The sequence below is a fragment of the Melospiza melodia genome, chromosome 6 (assembly GCF_035770615.1).
Source record: "Melospiza melodia melodia isolate bMelMel2 chromosome 6, bMelMel2.pri, whole genome shotgun sequence".
Classification (NCBI taxonomy): domain Eukaryota; kingdom Metazoa; phylum Chordata; class Aves; order Passeriformes; family Passerellidae; genus Melospiza; species Melospiza melodia.
The window spans coordinates 53,948,774-53,961,841 of record NC_086199.1 but is presented as its reverse complement, the minus strand read 5'-3'; the positions used below and the strand labels follow the sequence as shown (position 1 = coordinate 53,961,841).

The 13,068-nt window shown below is 44.9% G+C and overlaps 1 protein-coding gene across 9 annotated transcripts in view; it reads right to left on the bottom strand.

The window, feature by feature from the left end:
- The window catches only part of PPFIA1 (PTPRF interacting protein alpha 1), a 53,484-nt gene extending 48,037 nt beyond the window's left edge, over positions 1 to 5,447 (bottom strand). For 2 of the 9 annotated variants that reach the window (XM_063158198.1, XM_063158195.1), the window contains exons 1-2: positions 4,675 to 5,447; positions 3,300 to 3,563 (exon numbers count right to left, since the gene is read on the bottom strand). In XM_063158198.1, the coding sequence (XP_063014268.1) occupies positions 3,300 to 3,563 (264 nt within the window). In that variant the 5' untranslated portion in view covers positions 4,675 to 5,447. The remainder of the gene's footprint in view (positions 1 to 3,299; positions 3,564 to 4,674) is intronic. The other 7 variants (XM_063158194.1, XM_063158196.1, XM_063158199.1 and 4 more) reach the window with 4 other exon arrangements.
- Positions 5,448 to 13,068: the final 7,621 nt, after the last annotated feature.

The window sequence follows — 13,068 nt, the reverse complement described above, 5'->3', positions numbered from 1 at the left end:
ATCATGTTTTAGAAAACATCTAAGTGAAATTCTATCAGCAAAATGAACCCTGGCCTGCAACACTTTAATAGCAAGAAGTGAAGTAACTTGGGCCTCATCTACCTTAGGTCCAAAATTTAACCTTCAAATACAGTTTTACAGATTAACTTAGGAATTTGAAGCACAAAAATCTTGAATTCTGTAGAATGCACTCTAAAAGGCACATAAAGGGCATAATCAAATCACTAAGACCATCATTAGAATTACAACAATGTGTTTATGTTATAAAGCTCTTAAAGTAAAAAGTTAATGTTCTTTTTTTTTTTTTCTGTGAAAAATTCTAGAAAGCATAAAATTAAGTTCTAGCACAGCACTTTGATTTCCTCAAGTTCGTTTTCCAAGGTCAGAGTACAGTTTGAGTAGGGTAATCTGTAATAGAGGAAACTCCCAGAAAACAAAGAGCATTGCCAAGAATCCAGTTATTTTATCAAGGCAGTGGTGATGTATTTCACTTCCAGCTGTCCACACTAAAAACCCAGAAAAAGTCACCTTTAAGTAAATTACTTAAGTATTTACTTTAAGTAAATGTAACAGACAAAGCACATCTATATAAGATTAAATACACTCCTCTCAGTGAATTAGACATCCACAAAAGTTGCTTTTAACCAAATAATTGTCCCAGGTTTATGGAGCTAGAACCTTGATGCCTTGAATTCCCAGCTAAGAAATGTGACCATGAAATGTGCATCACTGCTGCAGGAAAAAACTGCATTTACTTTTAGAATCTCAGAGGTGCAAATCCTGATTTTGAAAATACCGCCATTTGGAAACTGATCACATCCACCGTTAGTTACTTTTGAAATATATATATGGTGTATTTTATATACCAGTGTGAGCTTCTTTCTTACACAGAGAAAACTCAGTGAATGTAAGGAATTAAGCACAGGGATGCCATCAGAAATTGACTGCCTTCATAGCAAAACCAGAAGAGGCATTTTGGTACAGAAGAAATCAATCTGGCATTCCTGCTTTTAGACCAGGACTTGCCATCAGTCATCAGAACAGTCTAAAACTGGCTGGTTCAGCTAAAGATCTAAAACAGGAGAAGTACACATAGAAACAATTCAATCCAATACCTGTTAAGATAAAGTAGTCTAAAATCAACTACAAAGACTTGTAACAATCCAAGTCTGAGAAGGAAATAATACTTTGGTTACAGAGTGATTTAGCAATTAATGAAATTACACAGGTCTTTGTGCAATTAGTTCAATTGACCTTGCAGGTCCACTAAACTGAAAAGAACTACTATGACAAAAAAAAAATTTAAATCTACACTACTATCCATTCTTTGCTGAAAAAAATACAACACAGCTGTTATTTTATTAAATTTAAAGACTTTACCCTCCTTGAAATTCACAGCTTAACAACAGAGCATTTGAGGCAGTAGTTCAAAAGAATGCTTAGCTTGAAATAATTAACAAAAAAGTTTGAATAGTTTCAAATATTCGTCACTACAGAGTTTTGACAGTGAACACATATTAGAATTAAAAAATTGTTTCCCCTCATCAAAAACTTGCAGCCATGAAGTAACTGACTCTACCATAACAACAACAAAAACTGCCCAATACAGAAGTTATTTCTATGCAGCAGCAATAATGAAAATATTTCTGATTTTTGAAAGCACCACCATCATTTGAGCTAAGCACTACTGGGGACAAAAGCAGCAGAGTTCCACAGGATGAAAAGAGTATTTTCCAACAGCAGACTACAAAAATCCATACACTGATGTACGTTTACATAAAATAGCAGTAAAATTTCTTCCTCAACTGACTTGCTTTTCCAAAAGATTTCACAAGAAACCATGCAATTATAGCATTCTTGAAAAGGGGAAGTGTTTACTAATTTTCCATAAATGTTCAGAAAGTGATGGTTACATGCAAGTAGCCTACTAGATTTAGGAAGGAAAGCTGAGAACTGAAAAGGCAAAAGGGGAACAGCAGAGTTGAGAGCTGACACAATTCTGCTCAGCCACAAACTCAGGTCTAGCAGTCTGCAGGTCATGCAAGTGGTTAATGGCCTCCATTAATGTAGCAGACCTGACACAGAGGATGAGAAGCTACAATTATTACAACAAAAAACCAAAGAATGATGTTTGCCTCCAGCACACGATTTAACACGGGCAGCAGCAAAGGTTGGAAACTTCTCCTTTCTGATTTTCATCATTGTAACAGAACCAGATTAACACATGTAACATTTTCATTTCCACCCCTCAGTAATTACCAGCACCAATTACCATACCGAGAGTCATACAGTGATTACACTGTAATGAGAGCAGTGAAACAGGAGGATTTAACACCACTGTTTGAAAGGGTATAAACAGTAATTACAATATTCAAGGATATGGGAACATTTGTAAAAGTCACAGCATCATTGTGCCACGCTTGGGACAGCAACCACCATGCCAGAAAGCACAAGGCTGTCAACAGTTAACCAACACCTCAAAGCAGCCCCTGCTTTGCCTACAACCAAATGCTTCTCAACATGTTCAAAGTCCAGTTGTATTATTTTTAACTGGAATGGATAAAACCCAACGAGTTCTGCAGACACCAATCACCTTTCCTAACTATGCTCCTTACGTAACAAACCAGCACTGCAGGCCACGTGCATTCTCCACAAGGCACTAATTAGGAACTCCTAGCACGACCAAAAAAAAGCCTCAAAAAACCAAATCCACACTTTTCAAAAATAACTAAATAGGTTAAACAACACACTCAGACTTCTATATTGCCATGACAACTCAGCATGCATTCACAGGCAGTCTTCAAGGCTTTAAATCAAAGTCTTTAATGGAGTCAGAATGGTCGGTATGGAATTCACAGAATCCCAGAATGGTTTGGGTTGGGAGGAAACTCAAAGACCAGTTCCAAGTGGTTTCTAGTGGCAAGGACACCTCCCACTAGACCAGGTATTAATTCTTAAGTACATGAATGAATCAGGCAATTAAGAAATAGCAATTAAAAAGTACTAGTTGCAGAAAAAAGTCCATCAAGTTCTATTACACAAAAGGATGCAGATACCATTCCACATTTATGCCAAGCTAAGGAAATTCCAGAAACTGGGAAAGCAGACTGGAGGGAAAGGGCTGCTCTTCCCTGCTTTCCTTGCCTCTGCACCTTTCTCAAAGTGAGCAAGCACCAAAAGATCCTTCAGGACAGATTCATCTTTCCCTGAGACAACTTGACTCTTCAGTAAATCAAACATACAAAAAGCCAACAAAGAATACAAAAATCATTGACAAAGCCCTTCCCAAACGCTCATACCTGTGGAAGTGCAGTATTGAGCTGCCTCTGCAAGGAATCCCTCTCATGGCCAACCTCATGCAGCTTGCCCTGGGTGAGGGCGAGCGTCTCCTGAGTTTCGCGGAGCGTTTCCAGCAGGCGATCCCTCTCCTCCAGCATGGACACCATTAACTGCTCGAAGTGGGAATCTGCATCCGACTGCAGCGGGGAACCTGAACCGTGGCCTCCATTTCCCCCGGCGGGAATCTCGGCCTCGCTGATGGTTGGCATCACCTCACACATCATCTTGAAACAAAAAGAGACACAACAAAGGCCACAAATCTCGGTCAAACGGATCTAAACAGGAACTTTGAGTGCTGCCCGTAATATCCACTTAGCTCTCCCCACGATAGCATCAGCAAAGGCTGCCAGCACCTCGGTGTTTGCCACTATTTCATTAAGAGTGGAGAAAAGGTACAGTCAACTTAATCAAGGCTTTGCTTCATAATGAGAATCTTGTGACTTCTTGCAAAACCAGATTTTTGCAGGCTGCGTCTCAAACTGCAACTTCATTTTAATGGATTTATGTTTTTGTGAGGAGTAAACTGCTGCTGAGATCTTTAAAAAAAAAAAAACAAAGATAAGGCATGCAGCCTGACACGAAAAATTACACACTTCACCCAGCAAATGATTACACTGCACATTTTGGGAAACATTATCTGCTTCTTCCACTGCTTCAAACGCACAAAGATTGTATCTACAACAGTGCTTTGAGCTTGTGTTGGCTGTAAAAGTTTTATGGTGGTGAAAGTGATGTATGCTAAATGAGTGGTAAGTCCAAACAGTCCAATTCAGGAGATAAAAACATGTAAAGGAAGATAAAAAGCAAAAAATTCATTATGAAGCAGTAGCAGCTGTCAATGGGGACAGCAAAAGTAAAGGTAAGCAAAAAGTAATTAAAGGCAGAGGATGGATTTGGTTAACAATGCAAATGGGAGCACTGCACTACTGGAAGTGAGCACACTAAACTGGGAGCACCTTTGAGAGACCCTCACAGATCCCCACCAGAGCTCAGGCATTGAAGATTTAAAAACCATGGAAAAAACTCACTCGTATAATCACTGAATACTGAACCAACAACAAAGCTGTTCAGGCAACCTCTCTCAAAAACACAAACCTAGAAGAATGCAAGGCAAAATCAGGAGAAGTAGCTCCCCAAACCTCTCAGGTACCACAAACTTTTTTCTCAGCCTTAAATTTCACACTCACATCTGGAAATTTTGAAAGAATAGCTCATTCTTAGCCTTACAGTGGGTCCTCTCCATGCTTTTAAAGACTTGGAACAACCTCAAGTGCTTTGTAACATTTTCATGCATGATTAGGATAAGCCCTGAATTCTCACCACTACGTTATTTACCTTGCTCAATAAAACGAAAAGGCTTGGAAAACAGGCCCCAGGTTTCCTGCAGCACCAACTCTTCTCTGTTTTAGCAGTTTTCTGTTATCCCCCAAAACCTTTGGATCGCAAAGCACCCATCCAGATCCAGTCCAACGACTGTTTAATCGAAATACATGAAAAAAAAATAATAATAAACCTGCCGAGGAAAGAGCAGATCCAGTAAAATGCAGCAGCTTGAGCTAACTCGCCAAGTCCCCGGCACAGAAGAATGTGAAAATAAACTGTCTCAGCTCCCCATCCCTCTATTACTGGCCCATAGGTCCTGCAACAGCTGGGATAGAGGAATCATGTGCTGACCGAAAAAAACCCCAAAGTCGTCCGATGCAGAGATGCAACAAGCTTCAACAGTTCATCGCTCATAAATTCCACTCAGGTCACAATCGCATTATTAAACAGAGTACGGACAGCAGGGGAAAACAGCATGAGCTTTCTTGTAGAGGATTTGGAAAAGCCTCCCTTCTTTTCTCTTCTATTAATTCCAACGGGAAGCTCTCCTTCCAGTTCCCTGCGTCTTAGTTCAAACATTTATAATCCCAAGAGCAAGGCGCGGGCGTCGCTTTGGAAGGCGAGCACGGAGCGAGACCTGTTGTTTTCTCCGCACCAGTCCCGCAGACGATGCTCCGCACCCGAGAGCGGGCAAAGAAAGGACCGGCAACTCCGTGGGCACCGGCCCGGTCCCTGCGCAGAGCCCGGCGAACAAAGCTGCGGGCGGAGAACGCGGGGCTCTCGCCGGAGGGAGAGCACCGGGCCGGGCCTCGCTGCTCGCCTCGCTCGCTCCCCGCCGGAGGCCCCAGCGGCGCGGCCGGCCCGGGCCCCGCGCAGCCCCTGCGGAGCGAGCGCGGCCGCGGAGGCCCCGGCGAGCTCGGCCTGGCTCCGGCCCCTACGGAGCGGCGGCGGCTCCGCCGCGCCGGGACGGTCCCCTCGGGCCGGGCCCGGCTCCGCCCGCCGCCTCCACGTCCGTGGTGGCCGGCGCGGGGTCGGCTGAGGCCGGGTGGGTGGTGCCGGCCGCCCGGCGGTGCCGCCACGGCCTCAGGGGGCGGCAGAAGCGCTGCACGCCCGGAGAGCCGCGATCGCCGCCGCGGTCCCGCCGCTCCCGGCCCCGCTCGCCACCGCCTCCCGCCGCTCCCGGCGCGCTCCGCGGCCCCGCATAAATCAGTGCGGCACCCACAATGCACCGCGCGGGGCGTCGCGGCCGCTCCTGACCCGCTCCCCGCCGCCGGGGACCCGGGTTCGAGACCCGCTCTGCGCTGCGTGCCCTGGGAGCGATACCGCCGCCGCCCACGCTGCCCGCCCCGGGGGAAAGGACGGGAGAGCCGCAGCGGAGCCCCGGGGCGGGAGGCGTCCTTGCTGAGGGCTGGGAACAGGGCAAGGCTGGAGCGGCCCCGCAGTCGCAGCCCGTGCCGGGGCCTGCCTGTGGCGGGGCGGGACCGCAGCGGGCCCGGCCGCCCCAGCCCGTTCCCGGTGCCTCGGCCAGCCCGGATGCCGGGACCTGCTCTGGGCACCTCCATTCGACAGGCCATGAGGGGCTGGAGCGAGTCCAGAGGAGGGAATGGAGCTGGGGAAGGGTCTGAAGCGCCAGGAGAGGCTGAGGGAGCTGGGAAAGGGGCTCAGCCTGGACGAAAGCAGGGGACATTGTCACTCCATCCAGCTCCCTGAGAGGAGGTTGTGGCCAAGGTGGTCTCTTTTCCCAGTGACAGGGCAAGAGGACATAGTCTTGAGCTGCCAGGGGATGTTTCGGATGGATATTAAGAAGAATTCCTTCACAGAAAGGGTGATCAGACGTTGGAATGAGCTCCCACGCAGGTGCTGGAGTCACCATCCCTGGGCATGTCTAAGGAAAGGCTGGATGTGGCACTCACTGCCATGGCCTGGGTGACACCGTGGTGTTTGGTCATGGACTCAATGGCCCCAGAGGTCTTTTCCAAGCTAACCCATTCTGTGATCCTGTGGAGCAGAGCTGCCAGGTCCCCAGCACAGTGAGGGGCGACTTCTCCGACATAGCCTGTTCTCCACAGGAAACTGGGTTTGGCTACGTTGACTATTATTTTTCCAAAACACCATAGAAGTGTTTTTCCACTTGCATTTCTGTAACTTTTACTCTCTTCTGGAGCCTTCACCATGGCCATGGGTTGGAAGTTGAGGTCTGCCAGGCAAAGTTTAGAAAACTCCCTTTCCTCTCTTTGCATTTGTGCTACCACCCTGAATAAAGTATTTGCATTTGGAACCTATTGTTGCTTTTACAGTGGAAAGCTCTAAAAGGCATCAAGGGCCAGTTAGGCAGAGACAAGTCATGCCAAAAAGCAGCAGTCCCTGCACAGAAAGTTTAGCAGATTTGTGGCTGCATTATGTGGATTAATTTGTAAACACAACATCTCGACACCTAGCACTGGATAGAAAGGATCACTAATGGGTCAATCTTCCTTTTCCACATAGGAAATTCCTTACAAGTTTACTACACTGTGCTCTTTCCCTTTGGTATCTGAGCCTTTAGAGTGAATTCAAGTCACAATTTTTAAGTTTTCCCGTACAGCCGTGAGGTCTAGATTACTTTTTTGTTTTTCCTCCTGAAGTTTCTAATGTAATCCCATGACTATGGGAACTGGAACTTTGAGGAAAAAGCCAAATATGATGAGGCACATTCAAACCATGAGCTCTGCCAAACAGATCAGCACAGATTTCGTGCTGAATGTCTGAAAAACTGAGGTCTGACTTTTCAATATAGGAAGAGTAGCAAAAAGATTCCAAAATGAATGGCTATGAATTAACATGGACATAGGTAAATGCTTTGATCCAGATTTTCAGTGGAAGACTTCAGACTAAGCAGCTGCCAGGGCAGCATTTTCAAAATAACCTGCTCCAGCAATACCAAAGCAAGGCTGGAAAATAAAGTGGAGTTCATGGCTGTGTGAACAAACACCATTCCACTTCAGCTCATCACACAGAAAAAATTAAAATTAATAATGTTAGTAGAAAGACTGATTAGATTTGTGTTTAACATGTGAGTCAAATGGAGACTTTGTGGATGAAAGGGCAAAAGGTTAAAGACTGTAATGGGCACAGAGTTGATAATCTCTCTCAAAGTGGACGCTGCAATATATCCAGCCCAATTAACTGATCTCAGAGCCAGGTCATGTGGAATAAATTAATTAACCTCAGTATTCATGTAGATCTTAAAACATGGAATAACATTTTCTCTCAGTCTAGGATGCCTTGGAATGTGTTTCTCTTTTGAAACTAAGTTTTGTTTTGTCCTTAAATAGTTAAAACCAAAAAATGAAGATTTCTACCATGCTATAATCCTGCTTCATTATGAAAGCAAAGAACCTAGCACACAATCCTGAATTGAGAATAAAAATGGATGAACTCCACTTTAATTAATTTTCACTTCACCCAGTTTGTTAACAAGGCACAGACACTTGCATTCAGCGTGCTCATCTCTTCACATCCGTGTTTGGATTTCCCATCCACGGGGCAGGAGGTTTTAGCTGCAGACCCTCCTCAGCCTCACCTCTATCTCTGTCACCTTCAAATCACTGTGCACACCAGTTTCAGAGGAGGGTGGAAATGCCAGTGGTTAGGCACTTTCTTGAGAAATGGGTTTCAGCCTCAGGTGGGAACAGAATTCCCACAGCATATAAATGTCTGCTACATGAGAAGGAGGCACTGTAAAGAGCCAGGTATCTTTTCACGCCCAAAAGCACGGCTTAGTCCAGGACGGAATCTACAGCCAGGATATCCTAGCTAAGGAATGTGCCTCCCATGTGGCACACTGCAGATACCTTCCTTAGGTACCACACTCTGTGAATGCCACGCAGACTGTGGATACAGAGTCTCTGAGGTGCCCCAAAAATATTTGAAAGGCCTGACTTTAAAGCTGATTGCTACTCCCATGTGCAGTCCACCAAAGCTGGGACCAGATCAGTGGGCAAGGGCAGGACTTGAAATTCTAGAGAAAAGAAGTGAATAACCAGATCTTTGCATAATGCTCTGTGCTGCACGAAATACATGTGGAATGATAACTCCCAGGCTCTGCAAATAGCAAAATATTTCTCAGTCCTATTTACTTGGTAGTACAAAGAAAAACATTTCTTTTTTTTTTCTTCCTGGGCATATAACCCAGGATATACCATCCGACATGAAGAGCACCAGCAGCTCAGATCTTTTTAATTAAATGAGTGTGATGTCTCTTTTGTAAGTTCAGCAAGAGGTCTGGCTCCCTGTCCATGTCATTTAGTGAGATGTAACACTTGTGGATGTGTCTGGAAAGAGCCCCACATACATCAGCTGACAGCAAAGTAATCAGTCCAGAGACCCAGGTTAAAGCTCTCTCCACTCTTTGCATCTCAAAAACCACACGCTGAAATTCAAACAAAGGCTGTTAAAAACGGGGTGGGGGGGAAGGTTTCCTTTCCTGTCACATGATAAATTAGATCCTAATGTTTATCCAAGCTCAGCAGAGCAGGCAGCTCTTCCTGCCAGCCCGTGCTGGGGTGAGCAGTGGGCTCTGAGGACAAACACCTGCTGCCCACCGCAGCTCTGCTCTGCCCACTGAGGGCTCCACGCTTCGTTTGTGCCCAAATTTCCTCGGTGAGCCTCACAGCCACCCCACACCAGCACAGAACCTCTGCTGAAAATAGCCCGAGATCGCTCACGCAGTCTTTTCTCCCCTCCCCAGTGGAGCTGATGGTACCTTATTTACTCCTTGTCCTTTACAGATGACTTAATGACAGCATTTTGAACACATTTCAGGCATTTCAGAATGACATGAATAGATACAAGAACAGGATTTTTGCCAGCAGCACTGATTATCCTTTTGTCAGTAGACAGACGTGACCTGGACCATTCTGTTGCCATAAAAAAAAAGTCTCCAGAGATTGCTAGACAGAGGAGACACTTTGCCTGAGGGAGAAGGGATGAGAGGGAAGAGGCTGGAAGGTGGCCTGTGGAGAAGAGGACAGAGGTAATTAATGGCTATGCCCATGTATAAGATAAGTGCACCAGTAAATGTGTCAGCCCTTGGGCGATGGAAGCCACCACTTCACGCAGCACAGTCCTTCACATCAACATTTTATTTATTTCATGTGGGTCTACACGGATCTGTGCTGGATTCAGGGAGGTGTAAATCGAATGGGAATTGGCTGCTCTGAAACTGAAGAGAGTTTTTGGACTGGACTTAGGAAGAAAAGTCTCTACAATGCAACTGGAGACCTGGAGAGGACTCTTAAAAGACTAGATGAACTTACACAATTTGTTTTAGTGGGAATCATACCTATGTCAAGACCATAAATGTTTTTCAAATTTAGCTGTCACTCCCGCAACCAAAACCACACATTCTCACTCAAGTACAAACCTGCTGAACTCGAAAAGGCTTTCAGCTTAGTTTCAGCTTCAGTTGTGCAATCTGCAGTTCAGAATTATTGCACCTGCTGTCTTTTCTGTACGGATTTACAGCAGCAGAAATCCCCTTGAGCTAGAAAGAATTTCTAAAGCCAGGTATCATTTATTTCAATCAGAAATGAAGTACACCCCTAATATCCAATTCAAACATAGTACATTCCCTCAGTGTAGACTGATTTCAGCACGTCTTCCAATAGTTTATAGCTACAATGAAAGGTATCAAGCTAAAAGTGCATTCAATTCAGGGCAATAGAGCTGCACATTATTTAGTTAAACATTTTTAAAAACATAATATTTTTCAGAAAGACCATATCCATGTGACATAGCTGTGAATAATATTGGAAGAAGAAACTGAAAGATTCAGAACCAGCTGTGATAATGCAGCTCCTGCCTACCTAGAGCAGGTCTGGATACATTCCACCTGGCTGACCACCTACAGCATGAACCCATTTACCCTGGCTTGCCTCTGTAATCAGTGGAGCAAGAGAGCCACTCCATGGGAGGGGTGATTCAGACCTTTGGTGTGGTCCATGAATCACCTGCTCCAGGTGCCTGTCTGTTCCCATTGGCTCCAGAGGGAGCCCAGGGCAGCTGCACTCTTGCCGTGGGAGCTGTGCTCGGATGTCTAAAGCAGCATGAGATGAACCTGGCTGTTGGATACGTGTGGGATCAGCACAGCTTGCTGCTGTAGGAAAGCAAGGGAAATGGATGTGGTTGTCCACAGAAATGAGCAGGGCTGTTCCTGGCTTCATTGCTGTGGATTTAGCAGCCCACGGTTTGTCTGTCTCAGTAATTTTAACTGGTCTGCAATTCAATTACTGGATTTGCAAGACTGAAGCCTAGAGCTTCAGAGCCATGGCAGCCTCTCAGGGTAGAGAATCATAGAAACACAGAATGGTTTGGGTCAGAAGGGACCTTAAAGATGATCCAGTTCCAACCCCCTGTCATGGGCAGGGACACCTTCCATTATCCCAGGCTGTTCCAAGCCCTGTCCAGCCTGGTCTTGGACACCTCCAGGGGTGGGGAGTCCATAACCTCTCTAGGCAACCCATGCCAGTGCCTTATCACCCTCTCAGCAAGGAATTTATTTCTTATATCTAACCTAAACCCACCTCCTCCAGCTTAAGGCCATTTCCCTTGTCACTCCATGCCCTTGCCCAAAGTGTCTCTCCATCTCCCTTGTAGGCCTTTTAGGTACTGCAAGGAGCTCTAAGGTCTCCCCAAAACTTTTCTTCTCCAGGATAAGCAATCCCAAATACCTCAGCCTGTCTTCATTCCAAGAGAAAACAATGCTGTTATTTTTATAACAGCATTGTAATACCTGTCTGTATACAGACAGGTTGATTGCTGAGGGAAGTCTACAGACACTGAGTTCCTCCTCTCCTCTCCTCTCCTCTCCTCTCCTCTCCTCTCCTCTCCTCTCCTCTCCTCTCCTCTCCTCTCCCTCTCCCTCTCCCTCTCCCTCTCCCTCTCCCTCTCCCTCTCCCTCTCCCTCTCCCTCTCCCTCTCCCTCTCCCTCTCCCTCTCCTCTCCCTCTCCCTCTCCCTCTCCCCTCCATTAGGTTCTACCTGGATCACTTCAATATTGAGGCTTCAGCTTTTAGAATGTTTTGAGACCTGGTAAGAGAAAAAGATAAAAAGATTGCATTATTTTAATAATATATTTAATAAACTTTATAAACAGTCCAGCTACAAAAAGAATTTGCACATGAAGTAACATTTCTGTTCTTGTAAATCAGTGTTTGAAGGGAAAAAGGATTTTTTTTCTGCTTTGTCTGCTATGCAAAGGCTCCTGCTGTTTCAAGTGGCTTTGGAGTAGGCACTAAGCAATGTGTATCACAATTTCTATTTACTCAGTGTCCTCTACTATTAGTAGAGTAGTAAAGTAGATAAAAGCATTTGAAAAATAAAGAGACCTCAAATAGTACTTAAGCCTATTTTTAATCCTTACCTGACTAGATTTCAAGTGATAACATACCTTTCATTACATGCACATTGCCTGCATGAAATTGTTTGCAGCAATCACCACCTTCATTATTCAGATGCACACTGAACTGAAGCATTAACCAGTGTGTGAAGATAATAATGTTGGGAAGGTATTAGTCCCAAATCATGTGTTTGTGACAAGGCTGAAGGACTTTTGTGCAACTAGCTTCAGCTTACAGGCAAATGAAAATGTAAATAACACTTTTAAATAACACTGGTGAATCACCAGTTTATGCATGAGTTAAAATGTTTATTTTCACCATTTTAGAACTCCCCACTGTCTTCACAGTATTTACTAGGAATATTAATTTGCTAAAATGAATTGGCTGAGATGGTGACTAAAAACCAAGCTGGCCTCAGAATGAAGTCATAAAGCAAACTACAACAGATAAAGATTACAAAAACTGTGGACATTTGCAATGGCAACAGTGTGTTTGGCAAAAACCATCTCCAGTTTCAAGGTGAGCCCAAGGCTCAGATGAAATTGTTTGCCAATAGATATGGTGTATTAAAGGGTTGCCAGTTCCCAATATTATTTCTTGTTCTGACTAGTAGCAATTGTGCCTAGACAACCAGGTCATTTCAGACTAAATCTCACCTTTGGCATTTGGAGAAGAAGGTTACTAGGTCAGGATCTGACACAGAAAATGAGCATAGGTATAAGCCAGCTAATGGCAACCACTCAGCTCAGACCACCTACCAGCAGCCTGAAGCAGCAGAGTGACATTTAAAAGCAATCAGAGTCAGAAGAAAACCTTCAGGGAAAACAGACAATACTTCAGAAAAAGCAGCTCTACATTTGCCAGTGGGAAAAAACCCCAGACCTTTGGGGACAGCGCTCAAGTTGACTTGAAACAAATATCAAGAAAAATAATGGAAATAGAGAAAATGGGGCTTCTTTTTCCTTACCCACTTGCTTCTATATTGGCCTGTCCTTACCCAGTATTATCCCTGTGTTGTGAGTGGTGTC